Source organism: Dromaius novaehollandiae, chromosome 1 (assembly GCF_036370855.1).
Source record: "Dromaius novaehollandiae isolate bDroNov1 chromosome 1, bDroNov1.hap1, whole genome shotgun sequence".
Taxonomy (NCBI): domain Eukaryota; kingdom Metazoa; phylum Chordata; class Aves; order Casuariiformes; family Dromaiidae; genus Dromaius; species Dromaius novaehollandiae.
The window spans coordinates 60,403,687-60,428,337 of NC_088098.1; the positions used below are offsets into that span (position 1 = coordinate 60,403,687).

The 24,651-nt window shown below is 46.4% G+C and overlaps 1 protein-coding gene across 4 annotated transcripts in view; it reads right to left on the reverse strand.

Annotated features, from left to right (window-relative positions):
- Positions 1-24,651, reverse strand: part of DENND2A (DENN domain containing 2A) — a 69,222-nt gene continuing 44,571 nt past the window's right edge. For 2 of the 4 annotated variants that reach the window (XM_064514176.1, XM_026119746.2), the window contains exons 9-20: positions 24,246-24,433; positions 23,408-23,517; positions 23,134-23,203; positions 22,418-22,495; positions 21,781-21,921; positions 18,232-18,380; positions 9,625-9,802; positions 8,653-8,694; positions 7,120-7,237; positions 6,235-6,474; positions 5,110-5,196; positions 3,392-4,130 (exon numbers count right to left, since the gene is read on the reverse strand). In XM_064514176.1, coding sequence (XP_064370246.1) covers positions 4,099-4,130; positions 5,110-5,196; positions 6,235-6,474; positions 7,120-7,237; positions 8,653-8,694; positions 9,625-9,802; positions 18,232-18,380; positions 21,781-21,921; positions 22,418-22,495; positions 23,134-23,203; positions 23,408-23,517; positions 24,246-24,433 — 1,433 coding nt within the window. In that variant the 3' untranslated portion in view covers positions 3,392-4,098. Of the gene's footprint in view, positions 1,077-1,214; positions 3,200-3,391; positions 4,131-5,109; positions 5,197-6,234; positions 6,475-7,119; positions 7,238-8,652; positions 8,695-9,624; positions 9,803-18,231; positions 18,381-21,780; positions 21,922-22,417; positions 22,496-23,133; positions 23,204-23,407; positions 23,518-24,245; positions 24,434-24,651 lie in introns of those variants that run through there. The other 2 variants (XR_010389756.1, XR_010389758.1) reach the window with 2 other exon arrangements.

Below are 24,651 nucleotides of genomic sequence, written 5' to 3' on the forward strand. Positions count from 1 at the left end.
CTATTTTATAATCCATTTTATTTTGAGCTGTTAGGATATTGCAGGTAAAAGCTGCCAGTATTTCAGAACGTTCACACGGAAACTGAAGTTCAGCTAAGAAATCTGGTAGCCTCGGGCATCCCAGGAAATCCTCCCAACTCCTTACCATGGTTCCAATGGAGGAAGAAAAACAATTCCCACTCTGTTGAAATGTCAATTGAGAAAGGTAACACAGAACTCCTGGGCAGAGGCTTGGCTGCAGGGGGACAGCCTAGGACACCCAGTTCTAGAGGCTGGAACCAAGCTGAAACATCCTCTCCATTTACTTCTCTACAGGGCTTTTTTGGCATCCTGGCCACTTTGTGGAGAGAGCAGAATGCCTTTCCATGTATGGGTGCACCTAAGCTTTGCAAAACCCAGTTTTTCTATCACTAAAAAATGCAAAGCAAAGAAAATGCATGTTTTCAGTAGAAAAAAGAAGAGCTTTTGGTTGTGAAGATAAGCTTCACACACAAATTCTCCACTGCAAGATTTCAAGATTTTTCATTTACTGCAGAGGTTGTTCCAGTGTTTCAGAAATTCCTCTCTTTGGTCCTTGTAAATCCTGGGATTGTTAGAGCTGGAAAAAGATCCACCATCCTGATCTAATTGTTTTATTCCTATATGCCCAAGCTCATAAAAGTACAGAAGAAAAAAAAATCAGCGTCTTTAACCTATTCATCCAACTTGCTCTATGTGGCTTAAAGACATCACTCAGTTCTTCCAGATGGAGTGATCTGTACCTTGGTGCTAGTAAAAGACAGCTATGGCCTGTCCCATGCAGACACACAGGAAGCATCATATGCTCTCATTTTTATGTGCTTTAATTATTATCAAGAAAACTCCTTCCTGAGGAGAGATGGGGTCTTAGATGCAGAAGTTACCGCTTCACAGACTAGATAAAGCTACCATCTGAGATGAGGATCCTAAGACTGAACCAGGTTGTGAAAGACCAAATCTGGCAGGGCAAGTGGAGGGCAGCTGGCCACATCACCAGCCCTCATCAGCCTTTGTATTGAGACCATGAGCAACAGCTGGCTCGGGCTGTTGGCACTACCCTAGGAAAAAAAAACAGATTATTAAATTACAGCTAGGAGGTTAGGCAGGGCTTTTCTATGTACAGCTTCAGATAGAAAGACAGGTATTCATTTAGATTGGACAGTGACGGAAGGAAAGACATCTTCTAAAAAGAGAACTAAAATACAGCATTTAATTAACCTTACATCACACCCCAGTTCACAATTTCCTTTGGTGTGCCACTACTGCCTCCTGTGGCAAAGTAGACTAAACAGTGCAAATTTTCAGTAGGGTGCCAGGCCCAGAAAACCCAGGGGATGATCCACAAACAGGCCCAGGACGCTGGCAGGCCTGACTCTGTGCCCGCTGAGGTCAACGCCTTTGCCCTCACCGTGCAGCAGAGCTCATGTCGTGCTCACAACTATATAGGCTTGCATCTCCTTCAGAGTCGCTCTTCTGGTCTTTAAAGTCTGGTTTTAGTTCTTGCCAATTTCTCTGCTCCACAAACCATCCCCCATTCTCCTATCACCTCTCTCTGCTCTTTCACACATTGAATCTGATGAAGCAGCTCCTGCATCTGAACAGCCTCCCTGCCTCTCCCTCACTCCGCAGTTCACCTGCGAACACGGCTATTGCGTGTCTCCTCCCTCGGGTACTTTCTCTAAGTTCTTTTTTCACTTTGTAAAGAGTCCTGTGGCACAGACTATAATAAATGAGCATAGTATTGTAAAAGCCTAGTGTACTGAATTTGACTAAGAACAAACACACCACCATATGTTTCAAGTAACTGCACTAAGTCTGCAGACCCCCCACACGTGGGGCATGCTCCCTCGGACACGCTTGCAGGTTCAGCTGCACGTTGGCTTGTCCAATCCCTTTTTATCGCTACTTCAACTGTCTCCACATATCCTTTGGGAAGCGCAGAGACTGTGGTGCTGTCTGTTGACTTGTCCCCGCACCCAGTGTGATACTACTGCTGTCCCTTATCTATCATGGCACCCAGATAGCACTGTGTATCATAGATGTAATGTGTCCCGTTATGTTGGGAGCTAACAAAGCACCGTATCAATCCTCTTCACTCATCCCTCCACCATCTCCCCCATCTGCCCAGCCACCCATTCCTGCCACCACCCTGCCACAACCCATCTCCTCTGTACTTAAATATCAGCTCTAGCAGGGAAAGTGGCTGCCGCTGTATGAATCTTTGGAAACATGGGCTTCAAAAGACCCCAGCAGGCAGTGGATCCTCAGCTCCTATCGTATTGAGCAGAAGCGAGCTCCTTTGAACCTTGATATTGGTCAAAAAGGCCTCTAATGCACAACAGCCCACTGATCACAAGGGACCATTTGCAAAACCCCAGCAGTGCTGCATAGCACAGGTGCCCCGAATATCGCTGTCCCAAGGACCTCTCCCTTGCCTGCAGGCACCTCTCACTGAGCCAACTGCCCTGCAACCCTCTTGGAGGGCAGAGGAAGAGATTTTCCATTCGGGCAGCAGTAAACTTGCCCTCATTTCCTTTCTGAAGAGCAGAGGAGACCAAAGGATGCTCCAGCTGTTCTTGGCTGGCTGCCCTCACAAGCAGTGGAAGGGAAACAGCTTTCACACCAGCTGAGAAAGAGACTTCAACCCCCTGCAACTTCAACATACCTCCCTTGTGCCACTCCATGCCTCCTTCCCACAGAGGCAGGAGGCCAGCAGGCGAACTGGAGGGAGCGGCAACAGCAGGTCCTGATACCTCCCCTCAGAAAGCACAGAAAAAAGCAGCAGCCACGCTCCTCCTGCCTGCTGCTTATTGCTCTGCCAGGCAGTTTGGAGGACTAGACATTGCAGGGGGTTCCTTCCTCTCATGGCTTCAATCAACCATAGATATGACTTCAAAATTGCAGAGAGCCCCAGTGACTGAGGGCAAGTAGCAACCACGTAACCTAGACAGGAGCTCCTCCAGACTGCACCTTCAAATAGGTCCACCGTCAAGCGTTTCCTGGTAGAGCTGATGTCCTGATTTTTATTCTAACCAGCCTTACCTAGCGTCATTATGTTTTCTAACTGCTGAAGAGACACTACTGGCTGACTGGTAATGCCTGAGCTGATCAGCAGCAACGCTCAGAAGCGGGAGAGGAGGACCCATCCAACCATCTGGAAGCCAGTCTCAGAGGCAAGACCCTGTAAGAGAGCTCTGTTTTCGACTGTCTGCAAGCAGCCCAGGCAAGAGAAACTAGGCACACTTGGCACCAAGGTATGTGGGTGCAACAAAGCTGAGGGCTCAGCTGCTATATGTCTCCTCCAGCCCAACACTCAGTCTCAGAGGGACAAGTGAGCAGACACACAGCTCTCCCCCAAAGAATACCCAAGGTGTTGTATACATTTTACACCACTCACTTTTAATTACATTGCATAAGGAAAGGCCTCTCCTTGTGCCAGGACCCCCTGGCACAGCTACCTTGGTAGCAGGCTGGCCAATCAAGTCCTCAGTAGGTTTAGTGGTTCCCCCTCACCTGTTCCCCCTGCTCGTAAGCTCCTCCTGGTCAGTCTGCATCCTTGCAGTCCTCAGCGTCCTCATTTTGCAAAGACCTATTTCCATACATCTCCTCTTTCCTCCCCTCCTTGGTGTTTGAGCTCTGCTCAGTCCCCGTGGGAGTCCCATTCTGGCCTCCTGTATCACCAGGAGGAGAGGAGGCAGGGCAAGAGTCATCGGTTAATATTTGTTCTAACCCCAATATAAATAGAAAAGTACAACAAAACAAAGGATTGACTAGTTAAGAGATCCAATCCGCTGGGACATCTGCAACATGCTAGTGCAGAGTTCAGAGCGCGCTTGGTCCAGTGCATGGTACTGTAGAAATCCAGAGACTTTCCAGGCAGCTCCACGGTCATCCAATCTTCTTGTGGCACCACACACCTGCGTGAGCACATCCCGGTCTCCTCTTGCCTCCAGTGGTCAGCTCACCCAAGACCGTTGGCCCCTGGGAGCAGGCCAAATGGGAATGACTGGTAACAGTCCGATTTGTTGCTGTTAAATGGTAAAGCCCTTCTCTTCTATGGAATGAGCACGTGCTTCACTCTTATTTTTTGTGGAGGAATTTCATTTTGCTACCTGAAGAGATGGAGAAAGGAAAATAGACTTACCACAGTAACAGGCAAAACAAGTGTCACTCTTCCTGTTGCCACTGGCTCAGTAAGCCTATACAGAGAATCGCCCCTGCTGTCAGCACGGGGTCCTTACCCAGAGGCACCTGCCCTGCCAGGTGGGAAGTAGGTGCCTGCAGAGCAGGTCATTGCTCTGCTTACCCCCCTGGCAGCAGTGTTGCAGACTGGGACCTGCAAGCATGGGCCCAGGCACACCTTCCAGACCCCATTTACCCAGCAGTCCTGGAAGGCGAACATATTACTAAGCTCACTTGGCCAGACCGCGCGTGGATAAGAGACAGGGTACACCAGCCCCCCACACACTGCTGCTCTTTCAGAGTGGTCTAGACAAGAGAGACAGGGATGCAATCTGAACACAAGATCGAGCTCCCTTAGTCCAGGCTAGCCCCTCATCAAGGGCTTCTAACCTCTGACTGGAGCTCTCTTCCCGACCCCCTTACAGTAAGAATTGAATTCAGCCTCTCAGCACTCCTAGGCAATTCCCACTGCTGATTCCTCCAGGTAGGGCTGAAGCACGGGGAGAGTTTGTCACTCCCCCCACTAGGAAGAGCATCCACCAGCCCTGAGTCACTGGTCACTCCATTGCCTCCTCAGACCCTCCTTCCTCCTTTGGGAGTCTCAGAACAGTTCATGGTCCAAACTTGGGTCCCCCACCAACCTCCAGGCAAGCGGCAGATCCACCAGCAAGCCAGAGCAGGATACACCAGGTAGTGGTTCCCCCCCACCCACTGCCCCACTGCCAGGGATCAGGCACTAATCACCCACTCAAAGCTCAAAGCACTGCTCTGCAAGAAGCCACACTTAGTCACTGGGAGAGTCCTGACACCCCATGGTGAACAACCCCTGATGTTGAATCTCTGGGCCTGGTATCAAGGGAAGAAGAACCCAAACCTCAAGAAAAACCAGTGGCTTTGCTAGTCCCTTACCTAGTCCTTTCAGGAACCTATTGACTCCACTCTGCTCCCCACTGGGAAGTGTTTCCAGGTACTCCTGAGCTCGTACCTCAAACAGACCTGTAGGAAGAGAGAAGTCCGCAACTTCTATTTTGCTTCCTTATAAATAAAAGTGAGAAGCACATCTGAAAGGATACTGCCCTGGCTTACCAATGAACTGTTGCACAGGATAGTGAACAACTTGCCCAACCCCTCTATCAGCTAAGCCCAGATCTGGGACAGGAGCTTTGTCCATGTCTGTGGGGCTTCCAGCCATGCCTGCTACCTCCTCCCCCAGCACTGCAAGGCTGAGTGATCTGTTGTACTTGACATAGGAAGAGACAAAACCTCTGTTCATTCTGCTATGAACGTGGCTAAGTCCAGAAAGTGAGGTCATCTGAGGAATCATGATGCGGAGGCCACGTTTTACCACTCTGCAAAAACCCTTTTACCCAGCCACCTATTCAAAAGTCTGCTGCTCATTAGCACTTCGGAGGAAACTGCTAAACCAGCACTGTGCAGCAGTAGGGATGAGAAACTGGCTGCCAGCAGAACCCTAGGGACCATGGGTAACAGGAGTGAAACAACAGAAGCAGCTCTGGGAAGGACATGAACATTCGTATTTTTTACTAGACCAAACAGCATAACCAATCCAGCCCGTTCTACCTGTAGACACGCTTCCCCAGTGCCCATGCCTGGGAGGAAGGACTGCAATAGTAAAAGCAGTTCCAGCAACATGCCCTCCTGTGACAGTCATGTCATTCAACAAGGAATGGAAGGGGCACACATGGAGGATACAGCTTATGTCACATATTGCAGTGGTGAAGGGTGGCTGTAACCCCAGTAAGGAACTACCAGATGCTACTCCTCTGGGAAGACAGGGAAATAGAGACAGAAAGATCCATGAGTGACTTCTTGAAGCCCACGTAGGGATATGAGAACGGATCATCAGCCCACGTTAGTGCTTTCCTACTGCCTCCCTCCTAGCATCCCTGCACACTACGGCCTCCCACCACATTGCTCAGGATGGAGCTGGCTGCTAGTGTGAATCTTCCCAACTCTTGCAGGAGCAAGAGCAACATTTCCACAACTGCAGATGACCCTAGCAGAGCCCCTCACCTCTGATCCCCTGCTTCCGCAGCTCCCGCTCTTGAATGAAGCCCCCGAACATCTGCGTCTCCATGAAAACTTCCAGGAAGCGTCGGAGGCTCTTAGAGGAGACAGACTTCCGGAAGGCCTCGCGCTGCAGAGTCCGCTCCTCTCGCTCGTTGGGTGTCAGGAAGAGGGAGTAGTGGCCCACGATCTCCACAAAGAAGCGGACAAAGGCCTCAGACACCACCTCATTCAAAGGGCTGGACTCTAAGGAGAGATGAAAGAGGGAGTAGTGAGGGCAGTGCTGCAAAGACATGCTAGGAGGAGCAGCGTTCTTTACTCCAAGAGCCATCTGCGGCATCTTACCCACTCCGGGTACATACTCACTGACTTTTTTCAGATCCAGCCTGAGTGGAAAAAGCTCACTGACAGAGACACCATCCTAAGAAGTGCTTGCCATGGATAAAAGGAGTGGGCTGCTATTAATCTGAAAGCCACCTAGCTCTATCTTGGCTCTTCTGCAACCAGGTTATAACCACATACTCCCTCTAAGAGCTGCCTTGGCCCAGTCACTTGCAACCTGCACTGTTGCTTCAGAGACTAATTCTGCACATGGACTGTCCACTAGAGGAGTCTGCATCACTCACATGGTCATCAGCAGAGAGAGGCCTATGTAATCCCCACCTGAAAGGATTACGGATGTTCCCTAGAGCCGTAAGGAAATGGATAGAACCAGGAAGGGGATAGGGACTGTGCAATGGGATATTTAATAACACTTCAAGCAAAATCCTGACCTATCTCCAGTTTCTGCAGTGTTAAATTCAGGCCAAACCTAGTTCTTCTCTAAGGAGTAACAGGAGGAGAAGGGGCAGGAAGAAACATGGTTTTAAGCTGAAAGACACTGTCCTTTACCCTGCTTGCCATTCACAGAGCCCTCCTCCTTGTCGCTTGCCAGTTCGTTCCTTTGCTCCAAGATGTGCTCTAAGGCAGCCTGCAGCTTCCGAGGCAGAATGGAGTCCTCATCTTCCATCTGCAAAACAGAGCCACATCCTCAGGGTCTGGGGCTGCCACATGGCAGCGGCCTGTCCTTCTCCTCCACCAGATCCTACCCAGCCCCTAACACAGCAGGGGAGCACTAAAAATGAACTGCAAGGAGAGGAGAGGGAAAACTCACAATATACTTAGCACTTTCCCAACACCTCCCAGACAGGACTGTCAAGAAAGGATGGGGAGGAGCAGGAAAGGGGGTGTCTTGTCCCAAATACTCTCCTATTCTGGAGGGATTTCGGGTGTCTGACCTGAGAGGCGACCTGCCAAGGCTCACTCTCAGCTCCATTATCTGTCTGAGAGCACCAATAACACCACAAACAAGACTTATCTGAACAATACTGGCATACAGCCAGGTAAGCACAACTGTCTGCTTAGCTTTGCTCAGACAGTGATCATGTTACAGAGACTTAGGAAGTTCCTGCAGATCAACTGGTGACTGTGCGTGAGCTCTTACCAGCCCCAGCTGAGAAAATGTGATTTAGCTTAAACCTCTAAGAGGGAGGTATAAGGTAAAGCATTTCACCCCACGTCTGCCACTAAAAAGATGCAAACACGATTCACACAGCTAAAGCAGCTGACAAGCACAAACTCCATTAGAGGAGTGGCCTTCATCCACATGCCACTCCCTGCGGCAGGAGGTGCTCTTGTCCCATTTTACTCATGGAACTTGAGGCTCTAGGAGAGACCCACACAGCCAGCACTGCACAGGGATCTGTGGTAGAGCTCTGGGCCTAAACTCACTTCTAGAGCCAGAAACACATTCTCTCATCCATCCTCTCCCCTTAAATATCCTGCTCCTCCTCTCCAGGACAAAGGGAAATAAAAACCTGCAGGAAATCTTGTCTGCAAAGCAACAGCTATATTCCCAATTATGGGCTTCCTAGTTGCAAGCCATAGAGCGTAAGGGCTAGAATGAGGAATCACAAACTCCAAGGGCAGGAAGGGATTTGAAGGAATCATCAAGGTCCCCCTCCTGCTCAGGGTAGGGTAAGTGATAGGAGAGGGACTGGCAGACAGACTGGAAGAGTCACAGCTCCCTGAGAGCTGCAACTGCTGCCCAGAAGACAGCGCTGAGCCGAGGCTCTTCCATTCTGCCCTCAGTCTTCTGGTAGGTATGTCACCCAAGGACCTGCAGTACCCAGGTGCCATGGTTTCCCCTCTTAAAAAAAAAGTAATGCACAATGATTCAATCCTTAACATCTGTAGCTGCTTTAGGACTCTGATACTACAAAAGTACACAGTAACCACTATAACACTGCCAACCACAAATCCTGCCTCAGTGTGCATGGGGAGGAAGTGCTCCAGTCAGCCAGGTAGGTCAGCAAACAGGGACTGAAGAAAGGCATGTTGGAGGAAGGTGACAGAAGATACAAGATATGAAATAGCTCTGCTCACCTGTCTCAGAAACCGGTTATTTACAAGGTCAACCACAAGGACCTAACGGAGAGTGAGAAGAAAAGTAGGAAATCATTATTTCCATCATTAGAGTTTATCTTAATCTGTAACTGCTTTGGAGGAAAAACTTCAGCCCTGCCCCTGCTCCTCTTAACCACCAGAGCAGCTGGAGGAGGCATCCAGCACTAGCCAAGAGCTAGGCCCTTGTTATGGCTTTCTAACTACTTCACCACAAACCACAGAACAGCTTAGGCAAAAAGAGGCTGTTCTCCAAGTCCAGCCCACTGCTCCTCACTGCTCTGGCTCAGTGCTGTGCTAATGCTGCTCATGCCGCGCTTGGATCAGAGTACCCGTCTTTCCTGCCTGCACGCTGCCCTGCGTTGCTCTGGGTGGGCAGGGATGGAAATGTTCTGGCTCATTGGCGAGGTCTGGCTATGTTCACCCTTGTGCACTGTGAACCAGTCTAGTTCCTAATTATTTATGCATTTCATTAGGCATCTATGTTAATTAGACAGAAGGGCAGCTATCCTGGACAATTTCTAGCAAGTACAATTCACGCCTGGCAGACTTTGTCCTTAGCCCCTAGACAACGCTATTCAGAAACCACCAGAAACTTTTAAAGATAATCCCCTACCAGCACAACTCCACTGTGGGAGACCCCAGCCTCCCCTATTCCCAAGCTCCGCATGAAGCAGAGCGCAGCCCTCTGCCTTGCAGCATGCCCCGGGGGATGTTCGCCTCCTTCCTCGCCCCATGCTCACAGCAGCCAAAAGGATGAGAGCTCGATCCTTGCACATCGTTAGCTGCCAAAAAGCAGCCTGCAGTTTTCTGTGGTGACAGCACCACCCTGCATTAAAATGATGGGGGCAAACACGGCTCTTAATAGCAGCCTTTCTAGGACAGGAGACAACTCAGCCCCATAAGAGCATTATTTTTTTTTTAAGAGCAAAGTTGTCGGAGTGTGTGGCTCACCTCCTCTACCGGGAGCTCCTTCAGGCGGGGCAGAGAGCTGGAGAGCAGGCCGATGAGGAAGGGGGTGGGCGAGCACACAATATCGATCATGGAAGGCGGCAGCACGGGGATGTAGGTGTGCTGCCAAGTGAAGGGGTACAGGAGGGCCACCATGGCGTGGCAACACTTCGAGAGAGTGCTGGAAGATAAAACACAAGCACGTGCAACAGCAGGTCAGTCAGGAGATCAGTGGCACTTACTAGAAATCAGGGATCTTTCAATTGTTCCCTGAACGATCTCTGCAGTTACTTGGCCCTTTCCCACATTTCTGTCTCCATTCTCCAACTCCAGGATGAAAGACCTGTAACAGGAGCCCAGGTTAGGGAAGACGATCCCACACAACGCATACGTGACTAAGGACACATCTCACTGAATCTAGTGTCTGATCTTGCAATGCCCCGATGGGGAATACCACACAGCCGTGGCCTTCCATGCAACTGACTCTCATTAGAGAAAAGACAGTTTATTCTCCCATGGCATGCCTCTGTGGCTGTTCCCACGGGAAAGCCAAGGGTTTGAATTCACAGCAGCTATACTGTTCAGAACAGACAGCATATAGCCATGGGGTACAAGACAAGATAGCTCCACCACTACAGCAGCCAGGAACAGCTGCCTGTCAGTCCATACTCTGCCCACTTGCCTGCTCGCTATACTCCTGGCCTTGTGAGCACAGCTGGATGGCCTGCCTGGACCTCCCTGGCCCTGTGCTAACCCCCAGATGCAATGTCCCCAGGTGTCCCTGGCTGGTCATTGCAGCTGTGCCATCCCTGCCCCTCAGCATGCTATTTGCATATGCTTTGCCTTGGGGCCACCTTTAGCAGGCTGAGGAATCACACAGAAATGGCATGCTTTTCTACAGGTCCTGATGGCTCCTGATGCCAGGTTGGAGCACAAAGGGAAGGATGAAGGCAGCAATCTTGGACCCAAGGCTAGTGGGGCCTTCTGCCACCTGTGAAGCCTACTCAGTGCTACTCAGAGCCACAGGAAACAAGTGAAAACCGAGGAGGGAAGCACACTGCTAGCCTCTGCACGACACTGCCCACAACTCACAGGATTAGAGCAGTCAGTCTTCCCCGTTCAAATGCTACCAGCGGCTCTGCTGTAAGTCCCTTTACTGACAACTTCCAAGAGTGGTCTGGCCAGAAAACCCATCAGATCTCTGAAGTGAGCTAGGCAGCCTCACAGTCAGTCATGGAGATGTGCAAAGCTCGCTGCAGGGCATCAGTTACTCATCTGTTCTGGGTCTGCAAGCACTTGTACATGTCAAGGGAGGAGTGAGGCTCGCCACAATAAACTGTGAATATAATGTCATTTTGTTTTACTAGCATCCAGGTCCTGAAAGACTGGAGGAGGGGAGCGAGGCTAGTGTGGCCTGGAGGAATCATGTGGCTGAGGAAGCATGCACAGCTGGCTTGTGTTAAACTCCGCAGGGGAATTTACACTGAGCAACCCGGATCTGGCAGTTTATTGCTGACTTGAAATGAGAGGGAAGGGGTTTGATGGGTGCGGACTTGAGCTCACTCTGAAAAGTAATGACTGATTTCCCTCTTCCCCCTGCTCCAGTTAAGTCTGGCGAATTTGAGTCCCTGTACTGTAATGCTAACACAAGCTCAGCAAAGTATCAGCTACAGCTGGCTGGCTTTCATCAGATAAATTCAGTTTAGCAGAACATGATTATGGTTGCTGGGACGTCAGTGTGACCATATGAAGAAATCAGGCAGTAAACATCAAAAAACACATGACGCTTTTTGGAGATAAGTAAATCCCCGGGCCCAGGGAGAGACTAGAATCTGCCTAACATGAGAATTTTGTCTAGGACTCTAACAGGTATGGAATGGGCGCTTGGAAGCAACCGCCTGGGAGGTAGAGTCTCTTCCCAAGAGAGGGTCAGTATTCTCTCTCTTTGCTTACAGAAGCTTGTCTTCTCTTAAGGAGATACCGTATAAAAAAAGGAGGCAGACCCTTCAAAGACTGCGTCACACACTAATATCCTTAAGCCTTTAAATGGGAAAAGACAGTTCCACATCCTTGTTTAGGAAGGTCTTAAGTATCCCTCTCTCCCTTCTCTCTTCATTCCTGCCGGCTGACGCTCCATCTCTGCTTTCAAGCTGCCCCTGTCCTCATCAGCAAGCCCACGTCTGCTAGACTTACTGAATGCAGACCAGCGCAGGTGATACACCCCCCCACACACAAAGAGGATAATGAGTCAAAGAGAAACAACATAAAGAGAGAAACAACATGAAAATAATGAGATAAAAAAACAGACCTAGTAAGAAATGGGAACATTTACCCAAAAAAGTGGGAACAATACCAGAGCAGATGTTTTTTTGCCCTGTATCTTTCATGTAGACTAATTTTGAAAGGAATTGCAACACAGGTGTGCAATTTTAGAAGTGAGCTTCAAATTAATCAGATCCTTTAAAAACTGTCTCCTTCAAGGTGGTGTTGCTTGTACATGTTACTTGTATACCCATAAATTTCAACCCCTTTAGCAGATAGAAGAGCAGGGGCTTCTCTTCTCCTCCATTAGTGCATCCGTATTTTCCACTTCTCAATTTCTGACTCATAATAGCCACAGCAATAACAATAGCAGTGTTACTCTGAAAGCAGAAAGAATTCCTCCTTTCATCGCTTGTCCACAGCATCCCAGCATTACTCAGACTACCACCACTGGAATTCCTTTTCTCTGAGCAGAGGTCGAACAGGGAAGGGTTGGAAATTTCACCTTTGTCGCAAAACTTTGATCTTGAAGGTACATCCACCTTTCCTGCCTAAAGCTCCCAACTGATTTTATAGACAATGCTTAAAAACCAATGAAAAGGACCTTTCTGATCCCATGTGGCTCCATAGAAGAACAGTGGGCAGGTGAAGTACCTGGCTATTTATGACATGGTGAGATAGTGTGGCATGCTGTCTCCCAGTGTGTTTACTGGGGCTTGCTCTCCCCTCAGCCCTGCTTTCAGATTCCCATAGAGTACAGACAGTATGTGAGAGCTTAAGTGAGAGGAAAGATGGCTGAGGTCCAGCTGGTGGAAGTTATATGCAGAGCTGTGCGAGTCTGAAATTTTATGCGCCACGTTATGGGAAGCAAAAAAAAAAAACCTTCTCCTTCCACCCTCCTATCTGCAAAGTCCTAATCACTTCCAAGATAAGTCCACCTTGTCTCTGCTTAGAAACATTACTTACCGTGGAAGTAATTTTCAGGAACTAAGACTGTTTGGGTTGAGGTCTGTGAGCATCCCTTGAAGGCAGAGCACTTTAGAGAGGGACACAGTGGAGGTACCAATGGAGCAGCTCTTCTGCATGTGATTCAGTCAGAATTGCTCTGCAGAGGGTCTCAAGGAGTTGCAGCTTTCCAAGAGCACAGCAGTCTCAGTCTTTTGGAATTAATCTAATCTAATCTAATCTAATATTCCTCCTTCTCTTGCATAAGGCTTTTCAAAAGCAATGACAAATCATTAATTTACACTCAGGTTACAGAAGAATCTGATGTGCTAAATTCCTTTTATGCCTTCTGCATAACCATGTGCTCTTCAGCCATCAGCGATAGGGGAGATGGTCTGAATTTCACTGCAGTCATAATACATACAGCATATACCCATCTATGCAGAAGATATCTCCTCAAGGTGAACACAACCACTGAAGTTTTGCACACTGCTCAAGCTGGATGCCTATTTCTATGAGATGTGTGTGTGTCCCAAGACAAGCGGGGACACATCTGAAAAGCTGTTCCAGAGTATCAGTAATTAAGTGGGCGAATCTTTTATGGAATCATCAAGTGGCGCAGCTTGACAGTCAACAGTTTTCCTTCATGTTTAATATCTTCTGGTGAAAAGTTCAACAGTGCACAGCACTGCAATAATTTAACGCACTCCCAAAGCACTATGTATTTCAGTGTCTGTCAAGCCTTCTGTTATGAGGGCTCTTATACCAAACAGACAAGCAATGTCTTTGTGTAGCTACAGCTGACCCTCAGCTGAAATCGCAGAACATACCACAGCCACGGACATCTGATGGCACCACAGCCATCACAACAACTCCTGCTGTTTGAACCATACTGGCCCAGGGTGCTGTCTTTTGATGGTGTGCTCCAAATGCCATCAGGAATTGAGAGATCTGTCCTGCGTGACTGCAGTGTGCTTTGGGGAGTGTCATGCACTAATCTCAGGCTGCAGAAGCTCACTGTGAGTTGTTCAAATGGAATGGAGACACTGTTTTTTAAGGCTTTTGGTTTCAACAGCCAATCCTTAAAGTACTCCAAGTCTTTAAAGTCAAGTAGATCCTGAACACATCTTCCTGGGTTCATTCAGCCTCCTGTAGGGAAAATGGCTGAGCTGCGCATCTGATGTCACGCACACAGGAGCTGGCAGGAGACCATGGATGAGCTATCACTAGTGTAGAGCCTAAAAGGTACCGATGTACACGAAGAACCTTGACAGACTCCCTCCCTGAAGGACTGATTCGGACACTGACATATACATCTCTGGCTGAACACTTCCTTGATCAGAATAATGACATTGTAGCAATTTATGACATTTATTTGCTTAAACAACAGGCCTTTCCACCACACAGTATCATATGCAAAAACAGATCAACAACTACAGCTGCTGCTTTTTGGCAGCTACCTTGTATAGAGGTGGTCAATACAGAATCTGAACACAGTAGCTGCAACTAAATGGAAAATCTTCTTCCTCTCTGGGAAAATTTGCTCCAAGACTAGCTTGACTTGCACTAAAGAAGACACTCTAAACAACTTGCAACAATTTCTAAGGAAGGATACTGGCTGCTCTGTTTGGTTACTTTCTTCCCAAACTCAAACTGACTATAGATTTTCCAGCTTTGTGCTCCAAAGGCAGGTGTATTCATTAAAAAGTCCATGAAGCAGAATCTTTCTTTGGGTTTAGGATTCTTAAGGATTTCAAAAAAAAAACCAAGAAAACAAAAAAACACCGAATCAATACGCCTTTTGGAGTTTAATGTCAGTAAGCCCTCTGTTCCTTGCACTAACCAGACTGCTGAAAATATGTTGGCATTTGGCAATTTAACATGGTATGATTCTTTATTATTATTATTATTTTTAATATAAACTCTGCTTCAACAGGATTCATTTTTACAAACATCTTTGGGTTTATGACACTGCGTCACGTTTGGATTTACTAACATTGGTTTGCAGATCTATTGTTTTACAATGTTTAATAGGTGGTGGAGCTTCCAAACTTTGCACTGTGACTTTGTGAAGTGTTGCTACAAATCCTGCCAGGACAATGCCATTGCTTTTGAGGAGTGCTAGTGCCTGCCACTGAAGCGGCAAGTTAGTTCATGTGAAGAAGCATATGTTATGACCACACTGAAAAAAACAATACTATCATCTGACGTCCAAACCTCTTCCTTCGGTTTCTTCTTCTCCCTAACCGTAACACAAAAATGAGAAGTCTGGATTGCTGGGACACACAGGCCCAGGTCAGACTGTTTTCATAGCACACAGAAAGGGCTGCTGATTAATTATCTTTTACTGGTGATGACCACATTTAAAGTGTCTACTCTAATTCTTTTAGATCGGCCTTTGATAACAATGACCACTTTGCGTTGTTGACACAGCTGTGGTTCCTGGCAGGGACAGATGGAGTTGCTTGAGCTGGTCAGATCCACAACAGGCTTTCAAGGAGATCTAGAAAAATGAGTGCCTTAGTTTTAAGCCCTTGTCAGTTTTCTGGATTTAAAAAGCCCTCTGAATCTAACAGATCTCCCTCAGGCGAGTCAAAGGTTTACCGTACAGGAATGAGTAAAAGCTGGGGATAGACTACACAGATCAACATACTTTTAACAAAGTCATTTTCCTGGGCTGGAAGGGAATGTATACTTGTTTCCATGGCAATAGAGAAAAAAAATAATAAACCAAATTCTCTCCTTTTCCGCTGCCAACCTTTGGATTGACAGATCTTTAAAAGACACTCAATATCCATTCTAAAGATGGAAAAGAAAGTATTTCATTTGCTGTACTCTTGTTAGATGCATTTGTTGGCTCAGCTTGAAAACATTTCACAGTTCACGCAGTATTTGGCAACAGACGTTTCAGCTTTCTTTCCCAGAGACAGATTTTATAGCAATTAGAAGACGTAAATAAAATGTATACATCATTTTCTCTCTGTCACTGACACACATCACACCTTTACACACATGTACAGATGCAGCTATTGATAATAACCACACAGAAAACTGCAAAGATTCATGATAAATATAACTTGCTAGGCACCTTTCATCATGTCACCTGCACTTTGCCTGTTAATCCATCCCTGCTGGATTATTTCTAGCATTCCAAACCTCTGAGTAGTTTTGAACAGCTGCTTCTATTGTTTTTTTTTCCCCCCCTCTCTTAAGCTATTTGGCAAAAAATATTTATCTTCTTTTCCCTGAAATTGGCGTTTTTACCCTTAAAGTAAATACTATTTAATATTCATTGAGTTCAGTGTGTTCCTGTCCCAAAGGAAGAAGCATTTGGACACGAGGTCTCATATCTACAACATCATCAGTGTTCAAAACATGTGATTTCCACTACAAGACAGAGATTCTTGACCTCTCAATTACAAAACGTGCACCAATCCAATGCATTCAATCATTGGACTGGATTAAAAATACAACAACTTATTTCATTTTGAGGGTTATTTTCTTTATCTTCTGTTTTCCAAGTCCTTTGGGGTCACTTTCAAGTTTTTCTCCACAACAACGAGGGCCAGAGAAACTTGATCTTTTATTACAAGAAAAGAAAAACTAAAACTCTCCTGAAATTGCTTGACGCTAGGAGCAAGGTCTTCTCAAAAACATCAAATATTAAAAGCCTTGTAGAGAGCTGGCAAGTCTATACTAAATATTTGATTCTGAGCCCTGTGGCCCAGTAGATCATGGATCTTTAAAACAAGACAATTTTTTTTTCACAGAAGAAAGCTGTTTATGCTATATTTAGAGATTTCTAGAAACTGTGATTCTATAGCTCTCTCCAATTCTGTTTTACAGGCCTGGGCAGCCAGATTCATTCCTAACGTCCCTGGATTTTTTGACAGGAGTTATGGGGTTGGGGGGGGAGGGGGCAAACCCACAGACGTGCTTTGAATTAGAGATACTCTCTAACACATTGCACGCTCAGAAAACATGGTGCTGTGCTGTCATAAAGAAGATTTGACAAGGAAAGATCTGCCAAATAAAGGTTCATTCCAAACTGATGCCTTAAAAAAAGCAAAGCAAAACAAAACAAGCCCTGCACCCTACAGTCTGTTCTTCTCACCTTGCCTCATTTCGAGAATATAAGGATGTCTGCGTCCTTAACAGATGTTTAGGAGGAGGTTAAATCTACCCTACTGGGGAGAAGAACCCCCACCCCTCCCAAAACAAAACTTGTTATCGTAAATTATCACACAAATCATGTGCGCTATGCAGAAATACAGCATTTGGATGATTTCTCTCAGTTTCAATCAGGTCTGAATGCTCTGCATCTCATGTGTGGCTTAAGTATTCAGAATAGTAAATGCCAACCCATATAACGTATCAGTGATTGTAGCGAAGCAAATCTTCCCCTCCCTTACCCAAGGCAGTTGCCAAGAACTGTAAGCAGTCCGTGCTGCCTGGATGCTATAGCTTCCCTCTCTCCAGCCTTCCTACTCCTGTGATGAAATCATCTGGGCTCTGCCCTCAAAGAGCACTGGATCCCTGCAGGATGATTTTTTTCCCCTTAGCTCCGTTGTAGAAGGGGCCTCCCCATTTTTTGCCCCAGCCCCCAGCCCCAGAGATGCAGCCTGCTGGCTGGAAGTTGTGAAAACAGACAGCTTGGGGGCATTGTATGCTCCTGAAACCTGAGCAGCTCCTAAGTGTCATTACTCATCCAAGCAGTTTTTCATTCCCCAGGCTTGGCATACTCTCCCTCCCTGAATCTTTGAGTGCTTCAAGGGCTGCAGAGCTGCCAGCCACCAGCTGCACAAGATCTTAAAGAAACCTGGGCCCATTTTCATAACTTAGGGGAGAGAGAGAAAGGAGAGAAAAAAATAGAGCAAATTTAAAAAGAGAAAGGGAAGTCCTCTGCCTCGTTCCCCCTCACAGCACCCTTTCCCTTCACCCCTGCCACATGGAAAAAGTCTTTAGGAACTAATATTAAAATACAAGCAAGAAAATCTGGGAAACCAATCTTGTGACATCAGGGGACAACCCAGAAGGGGCAGCGTCCTCTGCCTGAGGCCTGCTCCCTGAAAATTTAGCCCAGCTCAGTGGGAAACACTGCCTTACCATGGAGCAAGAGGAGGGTTTTGCTTCTTTAGCACAGGGGCTCTGCTCTAAAGTGATTTGGAGGAAAGGGGACATGTTTCTCCTCGGGGGCAAGAAAAAGCTCACATTTTGCAAGCTGCAAAGCGGAGCTATGGCCTGTGGCTTATAGAGTTCCCCACTCCTGCAAATTACAGCCCTACTCACATCAGATAAGAAGTTGGAAAGGAGCTGAGAAGAACCAAAGAACAAGGCAGAGGAACCAGCCACTGCAGCCTCCCTCCTCATCAGCATTTTGCTTAAAGAACCACAAAAGCATACCTGAGCTTGTCTGCGATAAAGATCACCCTCCTTTCCAGAAGCAGGGAAGCAAAGACTCTGCTCAGGTGCCGCACACTGAGGGACGTGAACAGGGACTCAAAATCAACGTGCTCAAGCCTGGAGTCGAGAGGCCGCCGCAGCTCAATCACCTTTTGGAGAAAAAAAGACCCCAGGTCAGCTCTGGCCCTTCACTGATACTGGGGCAAGCCAGCACCCGTTGGGTATCCTCAGAGCTGACACGCATTATCGATTGTACTGGCAAACACCGTTAAGCCTTCCAGCATAGTCCTTCCAAAGACCTCCCACAAATCCTTCTTCCAGATAAAGCTGAAGTCTATCCACAGTCCACTCCAGTGGGCACAGAACGACACCAACCACAAGTTCCCCCCACTGGACTGAGGACAGGGAGCTCTTTATGAGGAGGAAAATTAGTTTGTCTCCAGCTAGGAGCTGTTTCCAGGCTCCCTGGCATGCAAGGAGAGTGGCACGGAGCTTTTTGATTTTTCACTCTTATTTTCACAGCTAGGATTTTTTTTTTTTTACTGCAAGAATCTGGATGCCTAACTGACCAACTATAAATTTTTATATCAATTGCGGAAAAGAATAGCAGCAGAACATTTTCATTTGCTCATATCTGTTTAAATAATCCCTGTCACAGTACCTTAGCATTCACACTCATTACCTTAGGCAGATGATTATCTGACTTGTTCCAATAAACCTCTAACAATGGACATTCTATAAACCCCAGAAGAAAATCTACTCCAGTTCTGAACTACCCTTACCAACTCCAAACCTATAACTACACCACCTCAATGGCAAGTTACTCCATCTACGCCTTGTCTTACTCTCAGTACACACTCAGAACAATTGGTCACCTTCCTCTCTGTACAAAACTTCTTGTACATTGGAAGGTTGTTGTCACATGCCCTGCTTTGTCCTTCATTTTCTATATTAAGCAAACAATTCTCTCAAACTTTGCCTGTATTTTCTAAACCACTTAATAAACTTCAGCACTTCCCTGGGACTTTTGTAATGTCTGCATTTTTTTTTTTTTTGAAAATGATACTCCAAATAAATCATTCAAATCCATCCTTTTATTTTCTTTCACAATGCAGGATCTTGTTTTGATAAGATCATAGCGTTACTTTTGCTCATTCAATGGTCTACTACACCACCAGATCCTTTTCTGAAGTACTTTTGCTCACTCAGTTATTTCCACATTGCATTAGACTATTTGATTTCTCCTTCCCAGCATTTTGTTCTTGTCCATACTGAATTTCAGTGCAAATCTTCCATTTATCAAGACTATTTTGAATTTTAATCCCTTACTTTCTAAAGTGCCTGCAATCCATCTCTGTGCTGACATCCACCTATTGTGTAAATGTGGAGTTTATGCCATCAACCAGATAATTAATGAACATTAAGGATCCTAGAAACAAAAAGGTGAAACATTCTCACAACCTGACAGCAAATCATTGGGAACCTGCTCCTAGAGTGCAGATTTTTAACCACTAATGCATGTGGTCTACAGTAATTTAATTTAGTCTGTACTGTTCAGTTTGTCATCATGTAGTGCTATGCTGAAATTCTTCCTACATTCTCCTAAAAAAACTTCCCCTTTTTTCTTCTCCCTACTAGGCCAGGTACCTCAAAGAAGAAAAACAGATTAGTTTAACCTGATTCATTCTTCACAGATCCAGGAGGACTATTTCTCACTACTTTATGATTGTCTAGATTCATACAAACTCATATATTTTGTTCCTATGTATTTCCAGCAGTCAAATTTAGGCCAAATCAAGTTACATTTCTTTGAATCCTCACTTTCCCTCTGCCTGAAGGCCAACACTAGGCCACCCTCTTCTACTCCTCTGGGACCTCCCATTCTCAGAGCTGCTTGCAAAATATTCAGAGATCACTGCAGTTGTTTTCTGCACAACGGTATTGTGAATCTCCTCAGGTCCTATTTACCTAAATACAATTAAGGCATCTTGAACCAATTCTTTTCCTGTTCTGTTCTGCACTCTCACATTAAATATCTGACCATAAATCATCTTCCTTCTGAAGACTGGGGTGTAAAAAAAACCCACACTGAATGTCTTCAATGTATTCACTTATCATACATCATAGGCCTGCTAACACTAAGAAAGGTTAAAAAAAAAAAAAAAAGAAAAAAAAAATCAATCCAGGGTTGCCATTCAGTATTTTCTTACATCTCTCTCATCCTTCTAATGTATTCACAGAACCTCTCTTAATAGCCTGCTTTTCCCAGAGGAAATGAGATTCATGATCCCACTTGGTTGTCTCCTCTTGTGTTAACTTTTGAATCCACAACTGGCCAATTTCAATTTCCAATTTTAATGGACAGGGTCCCAAGGACAATTAAGTTCTTTAAGTTTGTGGAAATCAGCTGCCCATGGAGGAGAGAGGCGCTCATGCCTCAGCACAGTGTCCCTGCTGAGAAAGGCAGGCAGCACGCAGCCGTTACGCACTCTGCTTGGCAGCAGCTCCCCTGGTCCAGTAGCACGTACGCACTGGCTGGACGGTCGGCACACACACAGCTTCTGCCTGGCCACAGCACAGCAACTGCCTCATGCTCAGAGAAGGAGTATGAGGAAAGAGGTTTCACTAATTCCAGTGTTGACAGAAAAAAGTATTTTCTTCTACGTCCTCTTCTGGCTATAACTCATTTTTCTGGTTTGGTCCTTGCATGCTTTTTTGTTCTTTACATTTGCCTTCAGCAACAGGTACATCTACACTGCTAGATAAAACAGGGCCAGGCAGGGAGCTCAAGCACAGACTGTTGACTGTTTATGCTGCTTAACTTGGCATGCTCTCCAGCAGGCACAACCTACATCATCTCACACTCTTTCCTCTCTCACATTTGGGGATATCACTCACCAAGGACCATGCCTAATAGGAAGCATGCCAAGACCACATCCACTTTGGCTCCCTCCAACCTCTCACAGTCCTCCAATGCTATCCCCAAAAGCTCTGCACTCTTAAAACCCTTCCACTGTCCTCACAACACACTGTGGGAGATGCAACATAAACCCTCAGCTCCACCCTATGAAAACATCATTCTTAAGGGCTGCACCACTGCCTTGGATAATTTTGGGTATTTTTAACTGGAACACCCTGCCCTGTCCCACACAAACAGTGACCAGGCATTAGCTATGCTGGAGTATGTGATATTAATCCTGCCTTCAGGAGATTAAGTGTGGGGAACCTAAAGCAGACCTAAGGCCACGTGTAGCTCTGTGTGGCACAGTGAGGGCTCTGCCAGACTGTACAGTTCAGTTTAATGCCCCATTTCCATTTTCACAGTATGATTTACTTTTTGATTCTGAGGTCACTGGAAAAGTCTTTGTGCCATCCTCTCAGGTCCCCTATTTTACTCCTTCGCTTCCCTCCACACAGCTGCCAGACAACCTGTCCATCCTGAACATCCCCAAAGCATCCCATCACAGTCCCAACTTCTAGTTGCCAGCCATGTACTTCTAGTGGCATTTGCTGGCCTACATCTCTCTCCCTCCAGAATGGTCTTTTTACCTCTGTCCCTGAGCCTGGCAAGAAGTTCTTAACTGTGATCGTCCGGCCCAAAGCTGGGAAAGGTGCCTCCATGACACTCCTCATGAGGGGCTGCACCAAGGCTGGAGAAATGCCCCGTCTCTTCTCAACCTCATCCAAGATCTGAAACAAAAACATGAAGCCACAAAAATGGGTAAAAGAGGAGGAGGGAGGCAACACCAGGAGTAAAGTTAACCATCATCTAAATTCTCTCCTTAACCCAGCAATGACATGGAGATTTGAATCAAAAGGGAGAAGGTAAGAGAGGCAGCTATAAACCCTTCATTTTCCTCAACAAGAGAAACCCAGCACCAGTGAGGTCAAAGGGAGGCTTACCACTGCAAAATTCCCTTGACCTTTGGAGCCAGGACCCCACCTTTTAATCTCTCAGTGCTTGTGAACTGGTAGTTCTGCTGAAGGAACAAGCCAACAGCTGACAATATATTTCTCTTTTCAGACGTATTTCTTCCAGGTTCTGGAATTAGCATGTGGTTGCCTTGCCAACACCATTTCAACCCCACTCTCAAGCCGTTAGCTTCCCTGATCATCTTCTGGTGTTGGCTCCACTTTCAGGTCCCTTTTGTCTGCCGCACAAATTCCCTTCCTCTCTCCCTCTCACCTTAGAGAACAGGTTGAAGCATCCAAGACGACTCACAATACAGTAAACTTCTGGGAGACGCTTCCCTTTCCCAGTGGGCTTTCAAGAGAAATGCAAATACACACACACAGAGACACAAAAAAACACCAAAAAAGTCAGTTAAAACTACTGCAGAGACTGAATGACTGCTGTCTTAGCACCTTCAACTCGCTGGCTGGCTCAGAAACTCGCATGCATTTCACAGCATGCTGCGGAAGATAACACTTCAAGTCTGGCTCAAAACATTGACATCTTAGAAACAGTGGGGAAAAATGGGCCCATAAACAGTATGATTCCAACCTTCCTAAGTTAGGCAGGGCAGACTGCTCTACAGAGACAACTCTGAGCCTACAGGACCAGCACAGGTTTAGACAACTATTCACTAGCTATCTAAATCTAAGTGAGATAAATCTAGCGTCAGCTTAGTAGTGAAACAACAGTCTGTGTTCATAACATTAAGCACTAGCATAAGGAAAAGGCAAAAGAGCTGTGTCGGGAGTAGAGGGTGGTACTCAGAGAGCAACCTTGGCACTGAGCAGAAAAGAATAAAGCTGGTCTGCTTCCACCCTTTTCTTCCACACTGAAAGAGAAGAGCAGCAGCTTTCCACTCCCCATAAGGGGTGTAGTAGCACCAGTAACACCAGCCCCACAGAGGGGTGGTCTCCCTTCTGCTAATGAACAGAACCATGGATAATTACCAGCAGCCTTCTACAGTATCCAAACCGCCTGCTTCCATCTTCCCCAGTCAGGACAAATGAGAATGTCTCACTGCAGAAAGAGAAACTAGAATGAAAAGATACCCATTGCTCACATACAAAATCTCCGATTTAAAGATAAGCCCTTAATCTTTCACATTTCCAATACGTCCTTCTCAGGGCACTATCTGATTTCTACCATAACAGAGCTGATATTTTATTAGCTGGATATATAAATACATTTTTCATAGATCTGGATAGGAAGTACTGTATTCACCTGGTAAACTGCTGGATGGGGGCCCAGTCCTTAGCATCAGGGAAGCAAAACTGGGGAATAGCTTTCAATTGGTCTTCTGCCTCACGCATGAATTTGAATGAGCGTTCAAGCTAGCAGAGAACAGAGAGAAGGAATGTTTCCAATTAGTCATGTGGGGATGGAATGACTTCAAATATTTTTCCTGTAACAAATGAAGAGGTGACAACAGAGGCTAAGCTTCTGCCTGGAAGATATTAAAATTTCTGTGATTCTGACTCACCTAATCTTCAGGTATCTTAAAGTAACCTTCTGCTCCCCGTTCCACCAAACCCTACTTCTGCAACATCTGGCCCTGAAATATTCTGCCTCCACTCTGGGACATGCATTCCAGAAAAGGGAAAGAGAATTGAAGTCTGAGGGCAACTCCTGTTACATCACATTTAGATGTATGCTGTCACATTCGCTCTGCATTTGTCCCATTTGTCATTCCCTGTTCTTAGCTAGACTATCGGTGAAAGCAGTGCCCTCCCTTTAAAAGCATGTCTTCCTTAAGAATGGCACTCATTGCTATACAGTGTTGGTTATTTTTAAAGAGAAAAGGGGGAGAAAGGGAATAATTGCATAAAAATCATAGCCAAGGGCAACAAAAGATCTAAAGCTGCACTTCCAGCGATGAGGACTATCATGACAATTCTCAAGGGGTTATGGCAGCCCCTATATCTTCAGTCCTATTGAACAACGCCATGGCAGAGGGATTACTAGTATAATATGTGATCAACAGAGAAGCTGTGGCTCCTCAAGCTCTGTAGTGCACGATGCATTCTGGCGCCAGCCAGGACATTCCTGATAGGAACCACACCTTTAATGGGAACTGCTGGGTAACTTCAGGGACATAGGCAGCCCCGGCCTGCTTCTTGTGCAGTGACACCACGACAAAGTATTCAAACAGCTGCCTCTCTTGATACTCTATCAAGTCCCGTTCCAGGGTTTGGTACCGTGGGGTTTGCTTCAGGAGAGATTTCACATGGACCAGGCGCTGGCTGTGAGCTGCAAAGAAAAAGATAAGAGATTGTCACTTTGTCTAGTCCTTCGCAGAGAGCACCCACAGTGCTTTGCAGAGATTTACAGAGAAACTCACACCATCTCACTGCATTTACTTTGTCAGTGGCTCAGCAAGAAGCGGGAGCCATCTGGAATCTGTACTACAAAGACTGACAAAGCATCACAGTGACAGAGATGGGACGTATTCTTGTGAGTACCATCAC